We start from the raw sequence: 25701 nt of genomic DNA, 5'->3' as shown, positions 1-25701 counted from the left end.
CGTATCAAAAATTTGACTAGAGTATTTTAATAGTGCTCAAAACGTTAACCTGAATTTATGAGGATTTTAGGATAGCTGTAAGAAGCCTCGGAGAGTGTCCGAGGGTGATTCGAGAAGTGCAAAGCGTTTTGTCACGTATCGTCACGTCTGGCAAGACTTCGGCAAGTAGCAAAGCTCGCGCCAAGCCAGCTTCGCTTACAGGTCGATTTGGGACCTCTGCTGTATCGTTTGGCTTATTCCACACTACCGTTCACTCCCCTGCCTCTGAAACCTTGTATTTAATGCTAGTGTTTTCGTTTACACTTAACTACGTATCTAAAATTTTGAGATATATTCCGGAATGTACCGTTCCTGGGCTGTCACGCTGTAATCACGACCAGATCTGAGCTATATTTTGAATTTCATTTCATATCCTTTGTCTTTCAGTGGCTACAACTGTACATACAAGCTCATGTGTAGTCTACGGATCCTACAAAAAATTGCCGAGCCCACAAATAAACGGGAAGACCAAGTTTTATCCAATTTTGCATATCCTTGTCATTTGCACAATCGGAAACCAGAATAGTAGCCAATCAAAGTCGAGGACTGAGTCAACTGAGCCTTTTGCACGTGATTGTGACCTGACGCGCGTCGCGCACTAACTGGTCTATACGTTATGCTTCCACCACCTCGACCTGCAGATCCAGACAACTCTATCCGACTCACAGACAACGATGCAGCGATCGCCAGACTATCTGCCGTCAACAAACAGTATATCTCTGATCCCTTTATCAAATCTCTCGTTCCGCGAGCTCACTTACAACCTTCCCGGCCACCATTAATTAACATCGGAACCCATGTCAGGACCACCGCTATCGACGACCTGGTTCAACAGTGGGTACAGATATCCTCTCAGACAGGACAAACATGTCAGATAGTAAGCTTGGGTGCGGGAAGTGATACAAGATACTGGCGGTTGGCCGTTGGTGTTTCTTTGTCTTCAAGTTTATTATTCACGGGGTTGATCAATCTTATGATAGTAGACAGGGCCTCACAAAAACATGATATCCGCATACATCGAGATTGATTTTATGGAAAATACCACCAAGAAGATCATGGCCATTAGGAAGAGTAAGGAGCTTAGCGCGGTGGTTGGCCCGGAAGCGAGACTCGGTATGTTACCCAATAACGTTTCAGTCCTCGTCTTACCTCATACACCATAGCCCTAGGTGGCACTGCTCTTCATTCATCTGTCTACCATCTTTTGCCGGCTGACCTTCGAGAAACTCCGGCGACTGCGCTCGCTCCATTGATCACCATCGCGGATGATTCATCAAAACTTTGTTTGGATCCATCCATCCCGACACTCCTACTCTTCGAATGTGTTCTCGTCTATATGTCCCCAGAGTCCTCGTCGACCCTTATTCAATGGTTTTCAGATTACTTCTCCAAACTGCCTCAGCATGCACCTCTTGGGGCAATTGTCTACGAAATGTTTGGTCTCGAAGACTCTTTTGGGCGCGTGATGATCAACAATCTCAAGGTGAATTTCGAAAGTACAACCTTAAATTTTGGTTCATTTTGACCATCTGGCTTCTCAAGGCCCGCAACGTTACACTCCCGGGAGCAGCACCGTATCCTACCGTTGAAAGTCTCCCAAGCCGTTTCCTAAACCTCAAGTTCACAGCGGCCAATGCTCTCACGCTGCGGGTCATTCGCAATCGTTACATCGCACCACAGGAGCTTGACAGGTTAGGATTACTTGTCGTCCGTGACCTCTCTTGGTCTGACTTTCTTAAAGAATAGCAAAATTAGAGTTTCTGGATGAAGTCGAAGAACTAGATCTTGTACTCGAGCATTATGCCATCACTTGGTCCATTATGCTACCTGTCAACGCCAAAGCAGACCCAGCATGGGGTCGTTGGAGTTTGACTGAGAAGCCGCGACCGGAAGAAGATGGTAATTTTTGACGAACTACACGATCACTGATCGGCCTCGAGTTTATGTAAATTACTCATTATCATGGTGTATGTAAATGGAAATAGCATACGTTATGCATAATGGCGACCAAAAAAATCGTCGAATAAATAAGGTGAATCATGATAGACGGTATCACTATCAGAAATATGGTGAGAAGGAGCGTGGAGCAGATAGTTTGTGATAAAAACACTATACCATCCCTGGGCACCCATGCGTGAGGAGGTAATTCTTGACGATCGGAAAGTCGGCCATTGAGGCGTCTATCATTGAAGTGAAAGGATTGTCGCGGTATTTTGCTACGACAATGTTGCCACGCCAAGTGACCTCTTCGACGAAATTTTCTCCCTGTATATCGCGGATGACCTTATTGACAGGGAAAGGCATCCCATCACGAGAAATAACGGGGTAGAAGATAACATATGGGTTGGCGAACTTGCGGTTCATCCCGTCTAGAGCTTCCACAAGCTTTGCAAGAACCCGGGGTGAGTCTTCAATCTTCGGGGGGGCGAAGGTAAGGAAGATATTTGTATACATACCTGGTATTTCCAAGCCCGATGGCCTAGGCCTTCGGCTATCTGAACATTGATTATGATTATATGTAAAGAGACAACACACTGCAAAAGCGACTGACATAGTCCATGTGTACCTCTGGATGCGGCATTCGAGTCGGACTGATGTGCGCGGCATGGTGTCCGACGGCCATAGGACTGGGATCACTCAAAGTCAAATCTCAGATAACTGGAGAGGTAGGGTGCAAAAGGACTTACCTAGTCATCAATTGAATGAGTGAAGGTGAGCGGCCTTTGTTGAAAGACGTTAGACAGCACCAAGAAAGAGGATGCTAGGAAACCAACCGTCCGATGGGAACAAGATAGCGTCGAAATAGACTATCTGTTCCATTACGAGGACGGATGACTTGAAGTTAGTTACGACAACTAGATTAAAGGTGGAAGGGTGGGGTACAGATCCACCGGCTTTCATTGTCCTTTTATCCTTAACAACAACGAGGACGGCGTCCACGGTGCCACAGGTATGAACCACAACCTGGGGAAGATGATTCGACATGAGGACGGATGAACTTATGGGGATACTCACTAGATCGAGGTCTACATTATTTCGGTCGATATTGGATATCTGTGAACGGAGGAGTGTAGAAGACATGAGGCAGACATGACTTGGTTGTAACTAGAAGCAACTTCTCGTTTCGAGCGCGGTCGATCGTGATCTCGCGAAGAGCAATCTACAATAGTTCCTTGAATGGTACCCGAGTTGGGCTGGCAGCCTTCAAGCCATTTCCTTTCAGCTAGCCATTGACCGTGAAATTACAGTTGAGGGAACTTGAGTCGATATCTGGGTTACATAAGGTCAGCAGTGCGCGTTTGTTGTGCGCGTAACGTGACAACGACTTTGCTTCCCTTTCACTCATGATCATCGTTAGACCGAAGTCTCCAAACTGGAACTTGACTATGTCCTGCCTATGAAAGACGGAAGGAAGAAAGCAGATGGAAGGCACGAGCTCAGATAGGAGGACTTCTATCAAGACGTCCATAGGAGAAACGGTAGAGCCACGCGTCGATGTCCTGCCAGAAATTTTGGTGTCCGAGTGACAGTGCATTTTGGGGTATGTCTGTTTCGCTCAACGATCAGAATCCTTCAATACGCCCGCAGGAATGATCTTGAACAGACGGCGTTTCAACAAAGAACGGTCCTGGCTTTGATACTTGGTCGTCCATTCTTATTAGTCGAGAATCATCGACTCAACGCTCGTAGTGTCAGGGATGTGCATGAAAGACTTTCGTGCCATTGAAAACCGTCCGTGTACCGTGCTTAGTCGGGCGCGTGATCCTCCGAACTTGAGCTCCGCGAAAGCGTCGTCCGACACGATGTATGATGCAGGAAATTGTTTAAGGAAATCATGCCAGAATGGCGTGTTGGGTACTTGGATGAGACGGATGCTCAATGGGGGATTATCTGAGGACCTCTGGGACTCGTGTCGCACCAGACTTTCACTCCAGAAGAAGTCTCCGACGATGAAACCTCTTCAGGTCGCTAGTATCTCATTATCCTCTTTAGGAAGAAAGAGAGGGCTGCTCAGGTTCTCCCGGGCGGAAGCACCCCACGCACTAGTTTTGAGTTTCCAGACATAAATACTAATACTTTGCGACTAGTCTATCACAATGTTCCAGAAGTGTGTGCGTCCCAGGTCATCTCCGTCTCCACTCGTACCTACTCACACCTTTACAAAATCCTAAAACTTCACTTCAAGGCACTGTCACTTGTTACGAGGCTTGGCCCATTACCTGCCCGAGTTTCATGTCCTTCAAGTCACTTAAACTCTCCCTTTCACAGCCCTTGCCCCACGTCCGCGGACTCTGTTCACTGCAGACGGGTCTTCTCATAGCTACGGTCATCGTATAACTTCGAATCATTCACCCGGAGACGCCGTCTTCTTTATTCAACAGTATCTGTGGTTCTCTGATGGGCGAATGTATCCTGAGCGTGTTGGACAAACCTTAAGCGCCTTGAGATTGATACTGCTGGATAGACAATAATTACTGACCGACTGGTTGTGAGTTCGGATACCCGCAACTGTGGAATCGCGCATGATTTGAGAATTTCCTTATTACCTCATTCTTAGATTATGTAGCTTGACCATTTAGGGCACTGTGGGTCTATCGGGCTTCAATACATGAATAACTTCCCTTGGTACCAACTGGGTTGTCGCAAGTGAACCTGGGACAGCCTTGTACCCCAAGTCCTTGCTTCACAGATCTCGGTCCAGGACGTTTGTTCGTCGATTGACTCCGGGGCTCGGAGACTACGCTAGTACTGGCATGTTTTTGTACGCCACATCCCGTCGATAAATTTAAATTTTGAACGTCCGACGAGTGCGAAAGTTAATTTATCATCTATTGAATAACTTACGTGTTGCTCATTGATTGCGATTGGAGGGAGGTGATTGCACGACCTCCGGGCTTCAAGGCTCCACGAATTTAATTCTAGATCGTTGGTATATCGCCATATACTGACGCTTGTACAGTGACTGTCAGGCCGAATAGAAGACTTCGTACATTTTTATTGTGGACGGAGAGATTGTCGAAGCCCCCGGTGGAAGGTTCCCAGGAACCAGGCAACTAAACGTGTTCAGGTCGTGAACAACTGAATCTCATCACGTGACGGCGACTGGAGGTTCGATTAATACCCGAGCTGTGAGGTGAATTATCGAGACCGTAAATAGGATTCGAGTTCCGTCTCATTCATAGGATTGATGAAATTGCTTCATGATCTTCTTTGACCCAGGGACGCACTTGATACGAACCTCTCCGAGCCGCCGCCGTGTAGTGTTGCTTGAGCTGCCATTTCTAATCAATTCCTATTTCACTGTTCCAGACAAAAGTTTTTTTCCTTTTCTGTGCGGGGGTGAGCATGCAGGTAACATCCCTCGGAGGTTCTTCGTGTCGACAGAGGGGGAAGTGTCGATCAGCCTGCTGTCGCAACAACACTGACTATGCACGGGAATCGATGCTTCGTAACTGAGCAGTGAGTGGAACGTTGGTGTGGGCAGACTAGACATGCGAGGCTGACGGTCAATTCATTCCAAGCGCACCCTTTCCTCGCAGTATGCTCCACCTTCAATGCGAAGCACGTACACAGGGAGCGGTATTATACCAATTCAGACGCTTTACCTCTAGATCAAATGCTAACAGCGAAAGAGTCGGGACTGTTTGTCTAGAAACGTTAGACGAGATGGTGACCTCATTCGCGGGGAACTGTCCCTTTAAAAAACGTGGTATCATCATTTAGCAGAGAATGTACTAGGTGATTAAAAATTCCATAACAATAATACATCACATACGTGCAATATCGCTCGAGAGAGAAAAAGGTCTCGATCCATAATATCATCTCGTAGGTACCCATATCTTTATCGCCTGTCAAAACATGACATTGTTTAATACGTTGCCCGCACACGAGGGATCGGAACTCTACCTGGTCGTTGCCTGAGGTTGCAATAACATTCACAAGGCGTGCCGGAGTGGTCTCCGAGCCGTCTGAGACTTGTTGAGTTCCAACCCTCTGTCTCCCCCATGACATTGAGTTGACAAATTGGTCGTGTGCCTCTATTTTGCGTATACACCGACCAGTCTTCAGGTCCCAGACTCGGAAAGTATGGTCATCTGAAGCCGACAAAAGGTATTGTCCATTCGGGTGAAAGACAAGAGCACGAATCCAGCTGTCGTGCCCAACCTGAAAATATCATACATTAGGACCGTTGGGATCGAGGATATGACGGGATTCATACGAGGGTATGTAACAATTGACCCCGGATTGCATCCCATATCTTGATGGTCATATCACGAGATCCAGTGAAAGCAAAGACTATAGAAGCATTCGTGACGGCGGGGGCATTTTCTGGAGACTGAGAAAGATGTCAGAAAACTGAATGGTAGAGGTGAACTAGAATAGAACCTTTAAAGCAACGAGCTCTCGAACGTTTGCAACGGTATGAGGTGGGCAGATTTCGGCCACTTCGACGACATTTTCATGCCCACGAAATTCGGCCTTCACTTCCCCGGAGTTGATGTCAACAATCTTGGCAGTCTATGAATCGAACTACGTGAGTAACAAAGCAGTCCGGCAGAACAAATTGACCATACGTGATCTGAGGCGCAAGTTATCGCGTAACGACCGTCAGCACTGGGAACGGCACAACGAATCCATGATTCATGAGGTGAAAGGACTTTGATACAGTGTCTAAACCCATAATGCTTGAACATTTCTACGACAGACAAACAAGGAAGGGCATACGTAGTGGCCAGATCCCATATCCGAAGGGTTTGATCGCGGCTTGAGCTGAGAATTTTGTCGTCTCCTGGTAGAAATCGTGCGGAGGAAATGGAATGTTCATGACCACGCAACGTTGCAGAATTCTGGTATTCATTTTCGACATTCCAAAGCTTTATGAAAAGATCATAACCACATGTCACTGTGAAGGAAGTTAGCCTTCACTTCCGATCTTCAGAGAGCAGTTTGGAAAGCGTGCCTAGTAGAGTACCCTTTGAGTTGAACTGACAGTCAGACACACGCTTAGTATGTGCCTTTAATGTGCGTTCTAGTTCGCCTGACTCCCAATCCCATATCTTGACTGTGCAATCATCGCTTGCCGACGCCAGGACAGAGTACAATGGATGAAAGGCTACAGTGTTGACTGCTTCTCGATGACTAGTCAGGATATGTTTCGGACCGCCCGTCGGTATCCAGTCATCATTCCCCTTCGAGCCCGATCCATTGGGGAGGTGCGATACGTGCGAGTTTTCCTCCAAGGCTTGGGCTAATCTAGTCTCTAGATCCATGATCTGTCAATGAATCAGGTCTTTTAGTGTCGTCCGTTAATCCAGAAACAAACACGCCTTCTTCTGCATGCGTATAACACTTGTCCACTTCTTCACCAATAACCCGCTCGCCTTCTGATTTGCTTCTGGTGAAAAGTCGGCCTAAAGGATAAGGATAATTGTTGATAGTAGACCACAATAGGAGATGATAAACATACATGGCGAGGAATTTCCTCTTTGAACTGCTCAAACGTCTTCTTGTATCCACCTGAATGAAGATAGTCCAGGATAGCTTTGTGTCTGATGGTTCAGGTAAGGATGAAGGAGTGAGTAGGGTAGAGCGCCGAATGTTTACGCACAAATCGTCTTGCTGTCTTTCAGAGAGAGACATGACAAATTACTGGAGAATAAAGATGTCAATAGCAGTCAGATAGTGAACAATATGATATTTGAGAGATGATTACAAGCCGAATTCTATGGCGATGGGTCAGGTAGGTTACAATAGAATTCAAGTTGAGTTTGTGGGTTCAAGTGAGGTCGCGTTCATGAACAAACAAACAATTCAGCAAATATATCAATGCTGGCTATAATTTTACATTCTATCTATATCGACCTTGATCGTCGAAGACCATGCTCGTTCTTCATATGCTTTCAAGAACGCATAGCCCTTCGCACTTTCATTGTCTGCTAAGATCTCGACAGGGGGCCTTAGAACTTGAGAAGACGAAATAAGGATGCATAGCGTTTTTGCTCGACTAATCGCCACATTTAGTCGTCTTCGTTCCAAAAGAAATTTTAGATCTGCGACTTCGGAAGATGGAAGAGAGAATAGACAAATGACAAAGGGTGCTTCCGAGCCTGAAAAGGAGGAGGGAGGTCAGCCGCAGCATTTTTCATGCACTTGCAGACCAATTTGTTCACCTTGTAAACGTTCGACAGTGTCTACCGTCACCTTACCAGCAAATTCCTGCACTTGCTTCGGTTGTAAACTCAACCTTTCGAAAGTTTCGTCGAGACGATCTAATCGCTTGGCCGATTCCAAGGCGGACCTGACTGCTTGACGTTGTACCCGATGAGGAGTGGCAACAAAAATATCCTCTGTGGGGGAGCAGCGTTGGAGCTGAAGGACAAGCGCAGCGACCAACATTGCCTCCGCCTTGATGTGTACCTCGTAGCTTACTTCCTGTGGTTGCCCATCTAGTTCTAGACGCAGCAGAGTGAATGATATTGGATTGAAAGCGGGATCCATGTCGAATTGGTCAGTGCCCCCAGTTTTATGTGCCGTTTTTGACCTGGGATCCGAAACAACGGGGCGTGAAAGGAAGTTTTGGGGCTGTCGAACCATGGCATTCGATAGCGCGAGGAAAAAGAACTGCACGTTCTCCACGATGAGATCGTTCAGCCCAAAATTTCTTCCCATATCACGAGCAACTTTATTCAGAGCGGCTGCTAATTGCCGGGCTTGTACTTTCTGAGGCACAAATGGCCTTGAATAAATGGTTGATATGAATTCCCCAAGGTCCGGATTCAGACTACGGATAATCGAATTAACGACTGGGACGAGAAATAAGAGCAACGCCACCGTTACCGGAAGTTCTCTGAGAGCTGTACCACAGATCCCTGAGAGAAGAACGTGTCGTCAACGTCAAGTGATTCCGTTGTCCCACCCTCCTGTCCCGAGAAAGCTTGTTCTTGAGCTTTCCTGATACGCCTTGAAAAATGGACAAGACAGTCTAATATAGAGCTAAAGAGAGGACCAGTCTTCAAAAGAGGATACTTTGCGGCCAGAATAGGGGAAAGTTGCTCTTGATCTCCCGCGATAATCACTTTCCCCGTCGAATGGAGAGACCGAAGTACCAACGAAGCAGCACTAAGAGCCAGTTGCCCTGCTTCGTCAATCAATAGGACGTCTGCTTGAAGAGCTTGTTTCTTGCATAGATTGTATAACTGCGATATCCGGCAATTAGATCCAGCCACTCAAGATGGTTTTTGGATCGAACCTGATAGACAGTACCCGCATACACGACAGACCCCGAGGACTCTGCTTTCCACGGGTGATCATTCCCTTTCAGAACATGCTCGACCTTAATTCCATCTAGCCATTCCGTTGGCAACGAATCAATAGAACGATAGCATTTGGTTAGATACGATAGTTTATTGAGTATCGCTTCGATGGCCGCGTGAGTCATGGCGGTAATGAAAACGATGTTGCGTCTTCGTTCACCCAAGTTATGCTGGACATTGAGCAACCTCAAAAGGGACAGTGCAACTGTGTGCGTTTTCCCCGTTCCTGTCGACTCTTTGGTTAGCGGAGAAAAATGAGGACATACATAAGAGTAATGACTGACCTGGCGGGCCCCAGATGACAGATAAACGGTTTGACAACACATGTTGGGCAGCTCGGTGCTGCGAGGTCTTCAAAACCAGAGGCCCAGCCCCTTCAAGACCCAATCCCTCTAGTTCACGGAACATTGACTGTAGCTTGGTCCCGGCCTTCCTGGAGTCTTCGACAAATTTGTAAGACTCTGAATCAATCTCGCGTCGGAATGAGTTGGGATCGAGGACGAGCTTCAAGAAAGGCACTTGTTCTCCTGCTTCGCTTCGTAGATCAAGTTCAAAGAGGGTAGTCAGAATTTTCGAGGTATTGAAATCCACTAAACGTGGGGAAAGTCGATAGAGATGACCGGCGACGAACTTCATTGTCAGAATATCGCTACTCCATGTCTGGAGTATCACTTGCGTGTGTTGACCGTCCAATGACATGTCGCGAATGTCCGCAATAAGGAGTCGATCCTTCACTACGGGATGTTGAAGCTCCCATCTGGATTTCGTGTATTTGTTGAGGGGGAACATTAGACCCGAAACTCCGAGATCATCGAATAGTGCCTCGATGGGTAGCTCGCCAAACTCGCCAAACTCGCGGTCTTCCGTCAAGATGTAGTCGAAGAAAGATCGATCCTTGTCGATATTGGGCATGTCCAGAATGCCTGATTTGAGGCGAAAAACATGTTCTAATCCCTTACCGCCCTGGCGGGTTGAGCGGTACTCAAGGATTGGAGCGTCAGGACAGCCTTCGACGCGGCTTTTCCACAGCTCCGAGAGTCTAGAGAGCACCTCAAACTGAAAAGAGTTAGCAGTAAATCTATGATATCGTGCTTTGAGCGAACCTGTTGCATGTAGAAGAGCTTTCTTAGCTTCTCTTCGCGACATAAGTCCATGAATTTGACAGAGAGCGGTTTAGCGATGTTGATCAAAATATCCGTTCCAGAGCCCAGAAGCCGCTTTCTAAAAGAACAAAGAACCGTAAAGATTGACATATTTCGGTCTTGTAACAGAGGTTCCAATGGAGCTCTGCGTTTGTAAGCTGCGTAAAGTTCCTCGTCGGTAGGACACTTCATCTGCGTACGAGGGCCGACAAGTGCAACGGCGCATTCGGCCAAATCCCAAAAGCCAGGAACGGGTAATGCTAAACATCGTTCAATCTCTGTTTTCAGAACAACCACACGGGATAGTTGCCCAAACTCCTTTCGCCGCTCCTCTCCTACCCCTTGATTCTGATGCTTTCGCAGGTGATCTTGGATCCTCTGCCGTAGGACCTCTACAGTCCCATCAGTAGATAGGTCCATCCGTTCCAGGCAAGCTTGCAGTTCACTCTTTCGTTTCTGCTTGTTGGCGAGAAAGTCTAGCAGAACGCCAGACAAAACGAGGGGTTGGAAAGTCGTCTGCAAAAGGGAGGCACCTTGGGCGAGAGTACCTATGCACACGCGAATATCATCGCTACTCTCATTTGAATCAAGAGCAGCATTTACTAGGTATGTCTGCAATGCAGAGTTTTCAGAGGCGGAGAAAACATAGAACTGAGCAGAAGGCGGGGTAAGAGCTGAGGATATGATGGATCTGATTGTTCTTGCCAAGGAAGGAATCAGGTTCTCTCCATCTCCATAAACATGTTCCGGCACTTGTATTGACGACAATGTGGTAAAGACGGAGATACAGAACGATATAATGCGTATGGTCGGTGACGCTGGATCGGGAATCAAAGATAAAATGATCGCGACTTCCTCGCTCCTGGGGCAGATGTAATTGCGCCTAGGAATCAACTGGAAGTACATTTAGAGTTGAACCAAGACAAAGTGAATAAAGTCTGACCTGAACGCTGTTCGTCCTGGCTGCTTCCACGACTGCGCTCTTCAGAGGGTGAGACCCTTCTCTTACTCGCGTCGGAAGCGCCAATACTCGCTTTGCTTTGCGCATCGTGATAGGGTTAGAATTGGATATGCTTTGAATGGCCTTACCATCCTCAAAGAGAGAAGTAAGATCTTCGATGTCAGTTACATCCTCTCCCGTTTTACGGTATTCCTCTCCGTTACGCCACATAGACAATAAGTTTCGCAAGACTTTGGCTTGGCCGAAAGAAATGTTGCTCATGCTCCCCAATTCTCCGCCTTCAACGGATCGACGGCTGCAACTCGATGTGTAAGGACATCCGTTGCAGTTAGGGTTGAAATGCCAGGAGACGCTTTCTCGTGGAAGATTCAAGATCTGTGACAAACGTCGAAACAAAAATCCATCAAGAGGTGGCGATAACAGCGATAATTTGACGGCTGTCAAATCTTGAAGGGACGGAGGAGTTGAGTTGAACCCTTCTTTGGGTGGAAGCCACACGGCTGCTGTGGTTGACGCCTTGAAAAATGGTTTGGGGAGAAGGTATTGGAGGCAGAGAGTGTAGAAATAGATTTGGACGTGGTGCGAAGTCTACAACAAGAATTTCGAGTTAACAAAGGATAGCGCTTGGAAAGGTGTGTAAGTAAAATACCTTTACGGATGCCGACGCTTTAGCATCCACTACCCGCCACGATACACTATTTCCGACACGAGTTATTTCCAGAAGATCCGGTTTTGCCAATCCAAATGCTACGGGGTTTTCGCCACAATCTCGATACAAGTCATTGAGCCGTTCCTGAGGTGGCCAGAAAGAGATTCCAGCAACGAACACATGTTCGCGATCGTCAAGTAATAGGTTTTCCATTAAATCTTCTCCAGTCATAGGGAATGCGGGGACCGTCAAAAGCATGTTCTCCTCATCTAGCCATGACATTAGCTGCGCTTCCCAATCAACTCCGCGTCGTAATCGAGCTTTGGATAATTCCTTGGATTGTACTTGTCCTATACCGGTAACATTTTCCGATTTATGGTAGACATTATGCAAGTAAAGATTGCAGTTGAAGTGGTGGTATGCCGCTAAATTGGTCGCCGAAAGACTTTGCCCGCTGCCACTCATGGTGTTGAATGAGGGAGAGACGGTCGGTGGATCCAGGTGGTATACATGTGTAATTCAGGAAACAATAAAGAGTAAGGAGGTACCGACAACGTGCAAGGACAAAAGAGTTCTGACTATCTCACGCTATGAATTCGACTCAGTAGGTGGCATCATAATACAGAATATCTACACAAAAGTAAAACTACAAAACATATGTATACGACCCACAAAATCAGAGCTTGAAGTCAGCGAGGCTCAGAGGTTGGTCTAATCAAAGGTCAGTTGGCTCACAATCTAGGAAGTCGAAGCCTTACAGTTCTTGTTGAACAGGTTGTCTGGTGGTACGTTGCCTACATGAGATTTGAGTGCACTAGCATCGACCATATCGGGTGTTAATTCGGACAAATTTCGAGCTCCAAGCAAACGCATGTTCATTTCGAATTCATCCTAGTGGAAACTTCTGGTCAGTGTGAAGCGAACGATAACGTATACAGAGAACTCGCCTTCAGAATCTGGAAAGCTTTTTCGACACCCTCTTCCCCGTAGCTACAGAAGGCGTATAAGAATCCTCGGCCGATACCGACAGCAGATGCACCCAAGGCGAGCGCCTTCAGGGCATCAGAAGCGCGACGAACACCGCCATCAACCAAGACAGAGAACCTCGGGTTGGGCCAAGGTCCTCTAGTTTTGAGAGCGTCAATGATTTCTGGTAAATTCTCTAGGCCTGATCGACAAGTATCGAGTTGACGACCACCGTGATTACTGAGGACGATACCCTGGCAACCAATATCGTAGGCCATCAGGGCATCCTCTGGCGTTGCGACACCCTTCAAGATGATCGCCACTGCAGAAACATTAGAGGACAGTATCCTTGGCCACACAGATTACCTACTGTTGGTGATACTCCTGAACCATGGGATATCTTTCCATGAGAGGCTGGGGTCAATGAAAGCCTTGGATATGTCAGTAATGCATGGATTTCATGAGGATGAGCAGGGACATACACTTATCGCTCTTGCAACACCTTGATCCTTTTTTATGCCAGCTTGACCGTCTTGAACCTTGGCGGTTCCGTCCTCATCGACAAACTTCATTCTCATATCTTTCTCCCTACGGCCCAGTTGAGGTGCATCCACAGTGATGAAGAGTGCTTTGACTCCCCGTCTCTCAGCGTGCTGAACGTATTTTTTGGTAATCTCGCGGTCGCGGTTCACGTATCTATTGATCGAAACATGAGAACCAGCGACCAATAACAATTTGGTGGGACATACAGCTGCAAGAACAGGGTCTGTTCAGGTATGGCAGCATCCATAATTTCGTCGAAGGAGCAAGATGCTAATGTGGGGATCTGCAGCCACACATGAGTGAGCCTAGGGTTCTAGAAAAGTAGATAAACTTACCATTTGTATAACTCCATGTTTTCCAGCCGCTCTTGTCAGATTCAACTCGCCATCCGGATGTCCTAGTTTGCCCAGTGCAGTGGCAGACTAGTTCAATGAGTCAGATCAGCTTTGATTGAGGTGAGCATGATCACATACAATATAGACGGGAAGCGAGGATTTGTGGCCAAGGATGGTGGTAGACCAGTCCACGACGGTAACATCTCGAAGAATGCGCGGCCGGAACCACACCCTACGTAGGGTTGAGATCTGTGAGTTGACTTATTAACGTTGAGAAATCCACACCTTTGGTAAGCCGCCCGGTTTTCGCGAATTGTTATCTCGTCATCCGAAGCAGAGGAGTAATATGCCCAGGCTTTGTCTGGTAGTACTGCCTTGGCGACGGCCTGTGAGTAATGATCAGCTTTCCAATTAAGTACTAGCTTCGGAGAGAACTCGCTTCAAAGTCGTGAAGATTGAGGACCTCATCGAGAGGAGGTCGAGCAGCAAGTAATTCAGCTCGTTTCTTCTCCGCCTCTGTGATTTGTTTAAACTTGACGACGACAGTTTCGGGATCGACAGTCCCAACACTAAGGTTACAGCAACGCTGTCAGTGGGTGGTTTGAGGTTTGCGTGAACGGACACTGACTGTTTGTCAAGTGGTAAATTATCAATGATAGCGTTCGGAGGATGGATGGGTTCATAGGCTTGCCTGGATGCGGGGTTAGACTGGATCAAGATTCAGAAAGTAGGGGACTTACGTCGCGTCCTGGCCTGCGTACTTGAGAATAATTTTACTGCCACCCGGATGTTCTAGAAGTCACATGAGTGAAATACAGAAGAGAAGCTCAAAGATGACTACCGTCTAGAAAATCGGTGACGTCGTAAACTTTGCCTGTGAGCCCACAACAATGAGACGAAATTGAGAGAGATTAAGACAATAAACGACAGACCGTGGACAATGATCCAGCAGTCACTCCGAGAACTGTGGTTGGAGACCGTCTGTGAGGGGATGAGGGACATGACTCAATCAGATGGTGGCTAAGTAGCTGGAAGACAGGAGAATAGCTCACTGATATATACTAGAACGGACGGAATGCGGTAGAGCACTTTCTTGAGATTTCATGGCTGATTCGGGATGGCGAATACTCGACGGACAGAAATGCGGGCGTCGGTATTAACGCGGAGATGAGCAACCCTGAGCGAAAAAAGCAAGGATCATACACTCCTCAAATGGGTCTTAAATCCGCGATAAGGTCGAATTCAGATACGGGAGCTCCCCACCCGTGTACTTTCATGAGGCAGCAACATCCAGAATTTTTTGCAAAGTTGGGTGGGTCAAGAAGAGATGTCGATAACCGGCCCGGTGATTAGCCGGTTTTCTGAGTGTCCATTGGTCAACAACAACAAGCAATAACGCGTTGGGTGTCGCCTTTGTGTCGCCTGTCGCCTCCGCAAACTGAGATAGGTTTCGATTCTCTAGTTGCTCATGAGTCTACGTGTTCTTGAAGCTTTCAAACCATACATCCACTCAGCTACTGCCCACCAGCTCCAGACGAATGAGCTCTCGCGTATTTCAAAAAAAAATAATCTCATGATCATTTCACCGGCTCTCTCTCTACCGTCGTCCTCAATCATCATCCGATAGTTGATTTACCGAAGAAGCCTAGAAACCGCATCGTTTTTATCCTATGGCGCAACCATATTTCAATCCATGCCTCGACCCAGCTAAGTTCCAAGAGGGTGAGCTGTCCCAGAATCCTGCAACTCGCCTGCGACAACTATTGTGTCGGCCCGGTACTATTGTGAGTTGAACAATTCAGCTCCGTTTCCATTTTCTACGGTTCAAGCTCTCTTCAGATTGCGCCCGGTGTATTTGACGGAATTAGTGCACGATGTGCGCTGGAAGCGGGGTTTGATTGTCTGTACCAGAGGTGTGTGCTCGTCTCGACCTTTGCGGATATAAATCTGGAAATTTCTTTTGCAGCGGTGCTGCCACAACTGCTTCAAGACTCGGACAACCCGATCTCGCTATCGCGACATTGAATGACTTTGTAGATGTAATACCCTTTTACCTTCTCTGAATTCACCAGGTATTCACCGATGAAACCGTACATACAGGTAGCGGCAACGATTTGTAGTCTTGATCCTACAAAGCCTGTCATAGCAGATGCTGATACTGGGTAAGTGTTCTGGAACATTCAAGAACAAGAATGATCTAATTCCGACTTTAATAGCTTTGGCGGACCAAATATGATTGCTCGCACCGTTACTCAATATGCGAGAATAGGCTTAGCGGGCCTACATCTGGAAGATCAAGTCCAGACCAAGCGATGTGGTCATTTGTTCGGAAAGCAGCTAGTTTCTAGAGAAGAGTTCGCAACGCGCATACGTGCAGCAGTGTTGGCCCGTGATGCTATTCCTGGAGGCTCTGACCTTGTACGACACTTTTCCCTCTCTAGCCCTACTGCCTATAACATCTGAGTGGCCATTGATCGTAGGTGATCATTGCTCGTACCGATGCCGCTCAAGGGGCAGGGGGAATGGATGAAGCTCTCACACGATTGAAGCTCGCCTCGGATGCCGGAGCAGATGTATTATTCTTGGAAGGCATTTCTTCCAAGGAGGATCTGGCGCGCACAGTCTCCACATTTTCTCCTAAACCCGTTGGTTGTTTGAAAAGTCTCCTTTGCTACCAAATCTAATCTCAGCTCAGGTCCTACTGAACAACGTGACTGGAGGCTTCACGCCACACTTCACAGCCGATGAAGCCAAGGAACTTGGCGTGAAACTGATTAGTGCGAGAAATACTTTCATTCCTCGGTACACGTTGCCGGAGACTAACGATACCTTCTTACAGTATATCCCTTGATCAGCGCAGTGCCTATGGTCCATGCGGTACGGGCAGCTCTAAAATCGTTGAAAGAGACTGGTTCCGATGTACCTTCCGCACAGGGCATGGGCCCGAGGCAATTTTTTGAAGTTATGGGTATGTAGACGGTGCGCTACATCTTCTGCTCAGCTCAAGTTTGAGTTTTATAGGATTGGAATCTGCTGTCAGACTGGACAAGCAAGCTGGTGCGACGTCGTACGACACTGTGTAATCTTTTCTTGTTGACAAGCACCACCTGCTCGATGCCTGTATATCTACCCCCTTACGGTGCCATGATCGGTTGAATATACACTGCCTACGGGGCTTCTGGAACCACGATGGCAAAACCGAGGGTAGCTCTGAACTTCTTTTTCGCCAAGAATACACTATTAATGTTAAGGAAGGATCTTCGTCGACGTCGTCCGATATGTACGACATTCAATCGATTTAGCGATGAGATTTTGTCGAGTTCAGTGACCGCGGATCGTTTTGTCCGAACCCGCAACGACAAGATGCATGCTTCATCTCAAAACCTCCCTGGGTTTAACACCGTATTAGGTCCGCAAGCCAAGGATTGCGAATGCCACAGGGAAGTCATCCCGTTGCATACCCCTGCACTCAACCGGAACGGAAGGAAGAGGCCCGAAATGTCAATCCCATGCATCTAATCGAGGACGCTAGGTATCAACGTAGCCGTTTGTAAAAAGTCTTTGTGGCTTTACTTTGTTTTCTGGACGACACCAGGGAGCCGGGAGTTTGCTGCTATTGCGTTCAGGGTCCCAAATATTGTCTTGGCCAGCGGATAGAGTTATTTCCTAGCCGAAGACAGCATTCTCGTTACGGCTTCCTGGGGTCAGTTTTTTTTTCTCTCACTCTAGCAGCTCCGCACAATTTCTAAATTAACCATAATACCTGTCTGGGTATAAAGGTGCTCTGTGAGTTCAAAATTTTTGTCAGTCCCCATCCTCCCGCCTCTCACATCCCTCTTTAGTCCACCTTCACAAGTGATCTCCTATACCAAATGTCACCCGCTCAGGATTACCACACTGCCGTCGAGAACGCTGCTGCTGGCATAGTCGTTCAGCCTACTGTCGACGTTTCACCTGCACCTGGCGTGTACTACAACCCCCGCTTGGACCCCAAGAACTTCTTGGAAGGTCCCCTCTCACCTAATCCCGCTACGAGGCTTCGTCAAATGCTTGCACGACCGGGTATCGTCGTATGTATATTCCCTTACTTCCCTGCCGGACTGCTGAAAATTTTTGACGACCTAGGTCGCTCCCGGTATCTGTGATGGCATTAGTGCCCGATGTGCACTCGAAGCCGGTTTCGATTGCTTGTATCAAAGGTGAACACTCAACATGATAGGTAAAAGTTTTCGTCACTAATAATCCTTTCTCAGCGGTGCTGCAACTACAGCGTCTCGTCTAGGCCAGCCGGACCTTGCTATCGCGACTTTAAATGACTTCGCGGAGGCTGGTCAAATGGTCGCTGGCCTTGATCCAACCGTCCCAGTTATTGCTGATGCCGATACTGGGTAGGCATACTCTCTATAATCTATGTCAATTTTCTCATTGTCGTCTGCGTTTCAGGTTTGGTGGACCTGCCAACGTCGCTCGTACCGTCAAAGCATACGCCAGAGCTGGCATCGCCGCCCTTCACATAGAGGATCAAGTCCAGACCAAACGTTGCGGTCACTTGATGGGGAAGCAAGTCGTTTCGCGAGAAGAGTTCTTGACCCGTATCAGGGCTGCTGTCCTCGCTCGGGATTCTATTCCTGGAGGCTCTGATTTCGTATGTTGCTCCATGCTGCTTTTTTTTTTCGAGTTCCGTTTCTGACTGCGGACTTTGTAGGTGATTATCGGAAGAACTGATTCTGCACAAGTCCTGTGAGCCTCTCGAACTTCTTTCGTAATATCCGGGCAACCTTTCTGACACATTGTCTTCTCTAGCGGAATGGAAGAAGCTATCACTCGACTGAAATTGGCTGCTGCCGCTGGTGCAGATGTCTGTTTCATCGAGGGTGTGAAGACCAAAGACCTCTTGGAGAGCACTGTAGAAGCTCTTGCGCCTACACCAGTCCTCGTCAATGTTATCTCCGGTGGACTTACGCCCTCCTTCACCTACCCCGAAGCGGAACAGATGGGTGCTAAAATCATTAGTCAGTTTGCACGTCTCCGTTCCGCACTTTGTTTCTAACTCCGCTGCCTCGTTCTAGTTTTCTCTTTGGTATCTTGTGTTGCAATGGTTCATGCAGTCCGAGCTGCCATGCGCTCGTTGAAGAAGACGGGGACCGATTTTACCTCGGCCCAAGGGATGGACCCGAAGAAGTTCTTTGAAGTGATGGGTAAGTCAATCAGTCTTTGCATGACATCAGGGTGATAGAATATAATGGTCTGACGGTGTTATATAGGGTTAAATGAAGTTGTAGATTTCGACGCCAAGGCTGGCGGTACCGCGTTCCAGGTCGTGTAAAATGTCAATGGACAAAGAGATGTCCTAGTTTTTTTTTTCTTTCTCTCCCTCACGATGATATCCTTCTACATCTGCATTAGCTTTCCTTGTGGTTCCGTACAGTATGTGTACTACATTCTTAGTCTGGGTCTCATGTATTTTAGAATGTTACCTTTTGTTACCTTTTGTCGCCTTAGAATCTCATTTTGCTCAACAATGAACGTGCACGGATTTGCCTGTTTATGACGGTATAGCTCCCGCTTTGGTTGGATCCGCTGTGGTAGGAGTGTAGCGAAGAAACATTTAGTGTACTGACCAATTCAGTGGGAAACTCGGATGCACCACATGTGCGGCGTTTGCGGGTTTGTCGTACTCCACAAACTCCCCATGTTTCGGGAAAAAGGGAGCCTAGCGTGAAGGGTGTGTCGCGCGCTATATCTCTTGAAACAGAGGACCGATGGCTTTATACTCGTTTCTTATCGCCTTTCATTGAGACACTGTACCGAACTTCTCGAGAGCATGGTTCAACTTTGAGTTGGCTCGATAATTACTCACAAGACTCGAATTACTGGCACCTCGAAGAGCTCAGTATTAGAGCACATCTGCGCCCATTTCGTTTCAAGTGAACTACGGGACTTCTCAGGCCAATCGCCTGAAAACCCTCAACTTGGCGGGTTTACAAATATACTCTATTGCTCCTGGTCTTCAATAGTTTTTAGGCTGGAACCTCTGGACTTCTAGAAGCATTTGAAACTCTGAACCCCGGCTTAAAGGCTATCGGTCGTTCAGCTTATTACCGGATTGGTTCATCCATCGTATAATCAGAAGCTACAAGTGAAAGCTATACATATTGTGAGAGAAACGAAGTGGGCGCGAGTTGGAATGCCTGCGAACTGGTTCACTATCGAACAACGCAGGTCTTCTCTTTGTATCGCGACTCCAGAGAAGACATCTTAATTAGTGATTGAATTGATGGCACAGCTATGGCGATGCCCTAGTTCCCTGGACCAAATTCAATAATTTCCACCGAGATCGAATTTTTGGCTTCTCGGTCGCTGCTCTGCCCGAGCAAGCCGAGACACAATTGCAAGTTTTCACGCTGGGATGCGCTCTGAGCATACTCGTCTGCACAGTCGCTCAAGGAGTTCTCCGCTTAATTCCCCCTTACATCGGCAACTAAACAATCTTTCTCTCCGTCGTCGTCGCTATTCTGGGCGTCGTGAATACCCCCATGCTTCCGTTGAGCCCGTACGCTCTCTAGTGTGGGCGCGATCGATATTAACTCGGAGATTCCATGATAGCAAAGCCGAGACGCTAAGTGGGTTCTTTCTAGGAACTCTGTGGTGGTTACCAAGCTCCAAAACACCTTCGAACGCTCTCGTAGTGCAGAATTCACAATCGATCTCATGATAACTGTGGCGGCGCCGTCTCATGCTTTGAAGCAAGATCAGTTTCCCTCGCTAGTCTTCTATTGATGTAACAGGTACCTCCATCAGCTTGTTGATCGGTTACGACAGTTTGGGTATAACTCACTGATGTTCAATCCACATGAAGTGTGTGGGTGAACTTTAGTGGTGTATTGCCGAAGTGCAAGTTGAGATGATACCAATCAGTGGTAAACGAACGTTCATCCCTGTCTCGCGACGATGTTGTTTCAAGGTCGTTTCAAGGAGCCACACGCTGGGCGACCGTGCTCAACCGAAGAGGCCCCATCGGTTCTGGGATCATGCTGGGTTAACTGGTAGATTGCCGAATGATCAAATGATAATGATTTCTCAAGCGGCTCTTTTCCCATCTGCCGCTACAATGATGCACTGAGCCCACATCGTTGAACGTTTGAACTTCACTTACCGCCATTGCCTACAGGTTCGGCGGGAAGCATTACTTATTATTATTCATGGTTATTAAGGTAACAGTTCCTTCTCTACTTACGACTTGCAAGTGTCCGGGGCCGCGCGCAGTCGGACGTTCCCGCACCCTTTAACCTTTTCTCGATCGTCTGGTAGCATTATTGTTACGAGATGGAGTACGGGCAGATTTCTTACCCCATCTCCATCGTCCATATGATTTACCTGCCGACTCCACACCAAGCGGTTGTGCGATGGGGTATGTTGTCCTTCCATATCATATTGATAAGTGGTTCCCGCCTCAACGAAAGTTCCATGTGACGGCTGCGACCCTCCGAACCCGCTAAGAAAAATCCGCGCGGTTCATTATCGAATCAAACTCGAAAAGAGAGGACTTAGACGAAGCATTAACCATCATCCCTTCGAAACCGTCGAAGCCTCAATCAAACCACGGATGATACCATAGTACTTGAGTGCGCATGCCAAATATCCGGGAGCACGGATGTTTCCGTTGGGCCTTCTCCTACGGATAACCATCTCTCCTCTTGACGTTTTAGGCTGTCTGCGGCTTCGACCTCTCCAGAACCCTCTTGTAGGTCGGACCACTCATATAACGGCTCGGGTACCTGATACAAAGCTGGAAGTTCGATGGACGTTTGTTGAATAACCGGTCTGAACCTAGCAAGTATCACTGGCATGATGGGTAATGTACTGCGCTTTGTACAAGGAATACTGAATATGGAATACCTAAAGTTGACATGAACGGCCGTATGTATGGCGCAGGTTGTCGTGTTCTACAACGGAAGATCTACAGGCGGGAAACGGATCATCGTGCAAGTTCAATGTTTTAAATTCGACGTTGTGGTATACAGCTTTTCTCTAGGGTAACTGGATAAGAATATAATTATAAATATAATCCCGTGGAATGTCAACTAGATTGATACTGTGCGATATTTTTAGCTGTTCCTCAAACAGGCCTGATCGCAACACATATGAGGGGAAAAAATGTGATGGAAAATGGAAAAGATAAATATACCGATAAAAAACGAAAAAAAGAGAAACCAGAGCACGAAAGGAAAGTCGAAGTTCCATGATACACGAAGAATAACAAAGTAGAGTACTTTTTGCGAGGAAAGCGAACCAATATGCGTGGGTATGATAGTTGGATGTGGAATATAGACCTAAGGGATCAGTGGCGGTGTGGTCGTTTGATGGGGGGGGCGTAGGTGGTTTAATATACAGCGGTTAAAAGAGCAGCAGGCGGTAGAAAGCAATTGAGACTGGATAGAAGGCCTTCCGTGTGGTTTCATGGGCATGGGGCATGAGGTAGGAGTAGAGAAACAGGAAACGTGCGATAGATAGAGATGCATGGGCAAAATATATCTTCAAGGGGCATTCAGGGCGTCGATCGGTTAATCCATCAACACACCGAAACAACTTCCCATTCACTGCCGTGTGCGGGAGTTTCAGGCATACTCTTCAGAGCAATACGCACACGACGTTTGCTATGAGGGAGATAGTCGAAGGGGATTCCAAAATCAGGTGAAGACATGGTGTGGTAAGAGTTCAGCTCTCCACCCCCAAAAAGCGTTGATGATGGAGAAGCAGAACCAGATGGAGAAGGTTGATGGACATGGAGATGATTGGACTGATGGAAGTTTTGTGATGGTAATGACGAAAATGAGGAAGAGAAGTCACTATTTGTAGGTCCGGCGATGCCCAGGAAGGGATCGGCATTGGCAGAAGGATATGATGAGAAACTCGAAGCAGATGGTGACGGGAAGCTGGGATCAAAAGAGGAAGCCTCTGATGCGCCTTGTCCCCAGAGATCAAGCCCTAGCGAGGATGAGGCAGTAGGGTGATTGGGGCTACTAGAATAAAACGATGTACCAGGAGAGGTGGACCTCGAGCGCGTTGATGAAGTCGGGTGGATGCGGACTCGTATTTTACCGTTCTCTGAAGGTACGGTGTCAAATGAGACATCAAGACTGTTCAAGTCATCGATGATACCGGAGTCTCCGACAAACTCGAGCTTGTTGGACTTGAGAGGTCTCTCCGAGTCCACTGACCAAGAACTGAAGTCGAAACTGGTTGGGGTTGCGATGGGAGATGACGGGAGAGAGAATTTCGCCGGCAACGAACTTGCAGCAGGTATTGACAGTAAAGAAGGCAGCGTGCATAGAAGTACCTGCTTAGTATGAGTTTAGCTGATGGCAGGAATGACCGTTGACAATCAAGAACATACCATGAGACCTAGACTGGCAGCTGATGAGGTTCCTTTCACGGGTTGAACCCGAGGAGAGGATGCTAGCGACGAGTTGAATTCGTCTGAGGATTCAACCTTCACAGTAGAGTTTGAATGATGCGAAGATTTCGAACTGAGTTCAACCATGAGCTGCCGCTCGCGGTCTCGTGCAGCAGCTAGTTCTGCTTTGAGGTTCTCAATCTCACAGAGAAGTTGAGGGTCTGAGGAGGTGGTGGACGTGTTCGGAAGCGAATGGAGGTTGTCACTTTGGGTTAAAGCCAATAACCGAGCGTTTTCTTGCTCGAGCTCGAGAACGCGGCTGAAGAGAAAAGCATGAGATTAAAAACAAGCTTGGACACAACAAGTTGACGTACCCTTCCATGGTCTCAAACTCCTCGCGTTTACGCTGACGACTTAGGAAAGCCGCGGCCCGATTCTTGACCAGACGGGCCTCTCGTTTTGAGAGTCCCGAAACGTCTGGTGGAATGAAGTCCTTGGTGCTAATGCGCTCACCAATGGTGCGTCTCTTGGGTGCTGGTGCTGAGGATAGATTAGCTGGACTTTCGGAGCGCTTCATGGACGTCGGTATTGTCGGAGGCTTAATGGAAGCTCGGTTGAAGTCTTTGGCGTCTGATAAGGCAGGTGACGGTGGCGCCTGGTAGGCATGGGGTAACTCTCCGAGGTCGAAAAGCTGGTGTGTTGGAAGACACATTTGAACTGCATCAGGACTCATACGAGTCTTGAGCATACGAGGAGAATCTGTCGATAGAGAGCCGGCTACTGAGACGGGAGGAGAGGGAGGTAACTGGTGGTAGTGGGCATATTGGGAATAGAAATGGGAAGTATCCTGAGGATGGCGGTCTGCCCATTCTGAGCCAGGAGAAAGAAGAGGTGCGTCTGCAGCAATGATTTGGGACATTTGAAGCGGGGGCGGATTTTGCTTGCACATGGAAGTAGAAAAAAGTTGTCCTTTTGAAGGGCAGAAGTAAAGTTGAATTGGTGCCTATTTTGGCCGGTTAGAAATCCCGTTGATGAGAACTTGGATTTTTCCACGGCCTCATTATCCCCGTAAAGAACTGACTTCAAACCGAATCAGTCCAAACCAGTTCACGTTCCAGCGGCAACAACTTGAGCAATCGTACAAGATTTATCTCCAGCATTCTCTTCATTCCCCAGTCCCTCCAGATTTTTTTCCTGGCCTTCCTGAGGTCTCTCCTGGTCTCTAGTATCTTCTGCTTTGTCCCCCGACGTCTATCCGAACACCGACATTTTTCACTTTCTCCTCTCCTTATACGGGTTCTCGTTCTACACGCTTCGGGTCCCTCTCTACCATCGGATCATCGACATGCTCTTCAAGGCCCTCCAGTACTACGGGCCTCTGGCCAATCTTCGGAGGTCACCCCTCAGCCCCATCCTCTTCGAGGCATCACAAGACTCAGAATCCGAGTCTTTGGTCATTTCTCCTACCTCGGCGACAACCTTAGACCCCTTTGGTGGTATCCGTTTTAATTCCAACTGCCTCCTGTAGTTGTCCTTGTGCATAGTCTCTATCACGAGAACACCCGCCCGATATGTAGCTTTTTAAAGAGCATTGACAAACCACTTAGTCTTTCTTTGAGCGTCATTCACGTGTCCGCGTCTCCTCACGGGCCCCATGTTCCTCAGAGTGGAAGGACTGAATAGTCTAGACTCTAGAATTAAGTATTAGACTCGAGTTAGTGCTGCTTTTTAACATTCTGCGCACCGTTACATTGAAGTCCACCCCGTCAAGGTCTCGAAGCTTTGTACTATCAGCTATCAGAAATTCGGATCATTTTTTGTGATAAACCTTTTACAGACTTTGAAACCGCCATATCGTCACCCCGCCCGAATCGACCAGAGGCCAGATCAGAGGCTAAAAACTTCTTGAGTGTTTGGCGCTGTTCCGGAAACCCCGTGTGTAGCACATAATAATCGGTCTGCCTCCTTCCTCAGGCCTCAGTGTTCGAACAGCGCTGCCTCCAGAGATGCTTGATGTCGATCGAATCCTCGATTATGGATTACGGCAGTCTGATTTTCGGACATACCAAGTGGCTAAAAATATATAACACGAAGCGTCGAGACAGTAGACTAGTACGAATCCTGAGGTTCGCGGAAGAGGACTTTCCTGAATGGTTCATTCTCGATGATCTACTCGGCAACCCGAGTTCCAATACTCGATGAATTGGGATGATTAACCCCTTCCCGCACAGGACTTACTTAAGTGATCCGCTCGAACCCGAGGCTACGATCAACTTCGTCCCACGAATATAGACGAGGAAGCGTCGGGGCCCGCCCTGCCTTTACATACAACCCGCCCACATCACAAACCCTCCC

At 47.7% G+C, this 25701-nt stretch overlaps 8 protein-coding genes across 8 annotated transcripts; 3 read left to right on the top strand and 5 right to left on the bottom strand.

Moving 5' to 3' along the window:
* Positions 1–646: 646 nt before the first annotated feature.
* E1B28_010197 (uncharacterized protein) lies at positions 647–1949 on the top strand (the record flags this gene model as incomplete). Its single annotated transcript, XM_043155149.1, has 5 exons — positions 647–961; positions 1023–1152; positions 1203–1522; positions 1582–1730; positions 1781–1949. Exons 1-5 carry the CDS (start codon positions 656–658, stop codon positions 1947–1949), a joined length of 1074 nt encoding a protein of 357 aa, XP_043007613.1. The 5' UTR covers positions 647–655.
* Positions 1932–3309, bottom strand: E1B28_010196 (uncharacterized protein). Its single transcript, XM_043155148.1, has 8 exons — positions 3055–3309; positions 2814–3003; positions 2727–2760; positions 2591–2666; positions 2496–2534; positions 2155–2424; positions 2030–2094; positions 1932–1973 (listed from the first exon to the last, which is right to left on the bottom strand). Exons 1-7 carry the CDS (start codon positions 3118–3120, stop codon positions 2092–2094), a joined length of 678 nt encoding a protein of 225 aa, XP_043007612.1. The 5' UTR covers positions 3121–3309; the 3' UTR covers positions 1932–1973; positions 2030–2091.
* Positions 3310–5858: 2549 nt separating this feature from the next.
* E1B28_010195 (uncharacterized protein) lies at positions 5859–7680 on the bottom strand (the record flags this gene model as incomplete). Its single annotated transcript, XM_043155147.1, has 10 exons — positions 5859–5888; positions 5947–6204; positions 6260–6376; positions 6427–6558; positions 6615–6711; positions 6766–6943; positions 7001–7313; positions 7368–7451; positions 7508–7589; positions 7649–7680. 10 exons carry the CDS (start codon positions 7678–7680, stop codon positions 5859–5861), a joined length of 1323 nt encoding a protein of 440 aa, XP_043007611.1.
* Positions 7681–7881: 201 nt separating this feature from the next.
* E1B28_010194 (uncharacterized protein) lies at positions 7882–12570 on the bottom strand (the record flags this gene model as incomplete). Its single annotated transcript, XM_043155146.1, has 8 exons — positions 7882–8147; positions 8211–8821; positions 8878–9236; positions 9290–9579; positions 9638–10409; positions 10457–11389; positions 11439–12044; positions 12106–12570. 8 exons carry the CDS (start codon positions 12568–12570, stop codon positions 7882–7884), a joined length of 4302 nt encoding a protein of 1433 aa, XP_043007610.1.
* Positions 12571–13013: 443 nt separating this feature from the next.
* On the bottom strand, positions 13014–13502 carry E1B28_010193 (uncharacterized protein; the record flags this gene model as incomplete). Its single annotated transcript, XM_043155145.1, has 2 exons — positions 13014–13393; positions 13442–13502. Coding segments are annotated over 2 exons (441 nt in total), but the record flags the coding sequence as incomplete, so codon positions are not given.
* Positions 13503–15345: 1843 nt separating this feature from the next.
* E1B28_010192 (uncharacterized protein) lies at positions 15346–17475 on the top strand. Its single transcript, XM_043155144.1, has 8 exons — positions 15346–15733; positions 15789–15862; positions 15916–15988; positions 16050–16111; positions 16166–16367; positions 16430–16917; positions 16971–17153; positions 17205–17475. The coding sequence occupies exons 1-6, from the start codon at positions 15620–15622 to the stop codon at positions 16631–16633; spliced, it is 729 nt and encodes a 242-aa protein (XP_043007608.1). The 5' UTR covers positions 15346–15619; the 3' UTR covers positions 16634–16917; positions 16971–17153; positions 17205–17475.
* A 31-nt stretch (positions 17476–17506) lies between these two features.
* Positions 17507–19275, top strand: E1B28_010191 (uncharacterized protein; the record flags this gene model as incomplete). Its single annotated transcript, XM_043155143.1, has 10 exons — positions 17507–17652; positions 17729–17735; positions 17792–18019; positions 18075–18148; positions 18203–18337; positions 18393–18594; positions 18655–18689; positions 18753–18961; positions 19019–19147; positions 19214–19275. The coding sequence occupies exons 3-10, from the start codon at positions 17822–17824 to the stop codon at positions 19273–19275; spliced, it is 1044 nt and encodes a 347-aa protein (XP_043007607.1). The 5' UTR covers positions 17507–17652; positions 17729–17735; positions 17792–17821.
* Positions 19276–21914: 2639 nt separating this feature from the next.
* Positions 21915–24337, bottom strand: E1B28_010190 (uncharacterized protein). The gene is made up of 3 exons (XM_043155142.1): positions 23721–24337; positions 23347–23665; positions 21915–23289 (listed from the first exon to the last, which is right to left on the bottom strand). Exons 1-3 carry the CDS (start codon positions 24293–24295, stop codon positions 22522–22524), a joined length of 1662 nt encoding a protein of 553 aa, XP_043007606.1. The 5' UTR covers positions 24296–24337; the 3' UTR covers positions 21915–22521.
* Between the last annotated feature and the right edge of the window lie 1364 nt (positions 24338–25701).

Source organism: Marasmius oreades, chromosome 6, assembly GCF_018924745.1.
Source record: "Marasmius oreades isolate 03SP1 chromosome 6, whole genome shotgun sequence".
Lineage (NCBI taxonomy): Eukaryota > Fungi > Basidiomycota > Agaricomycetes > Agaricales > Marasmiaceae > Marasmius > Marasmius oreades.
This window is presented reverse-complemented; position numbering and strand designations above follow the sequence as displayed.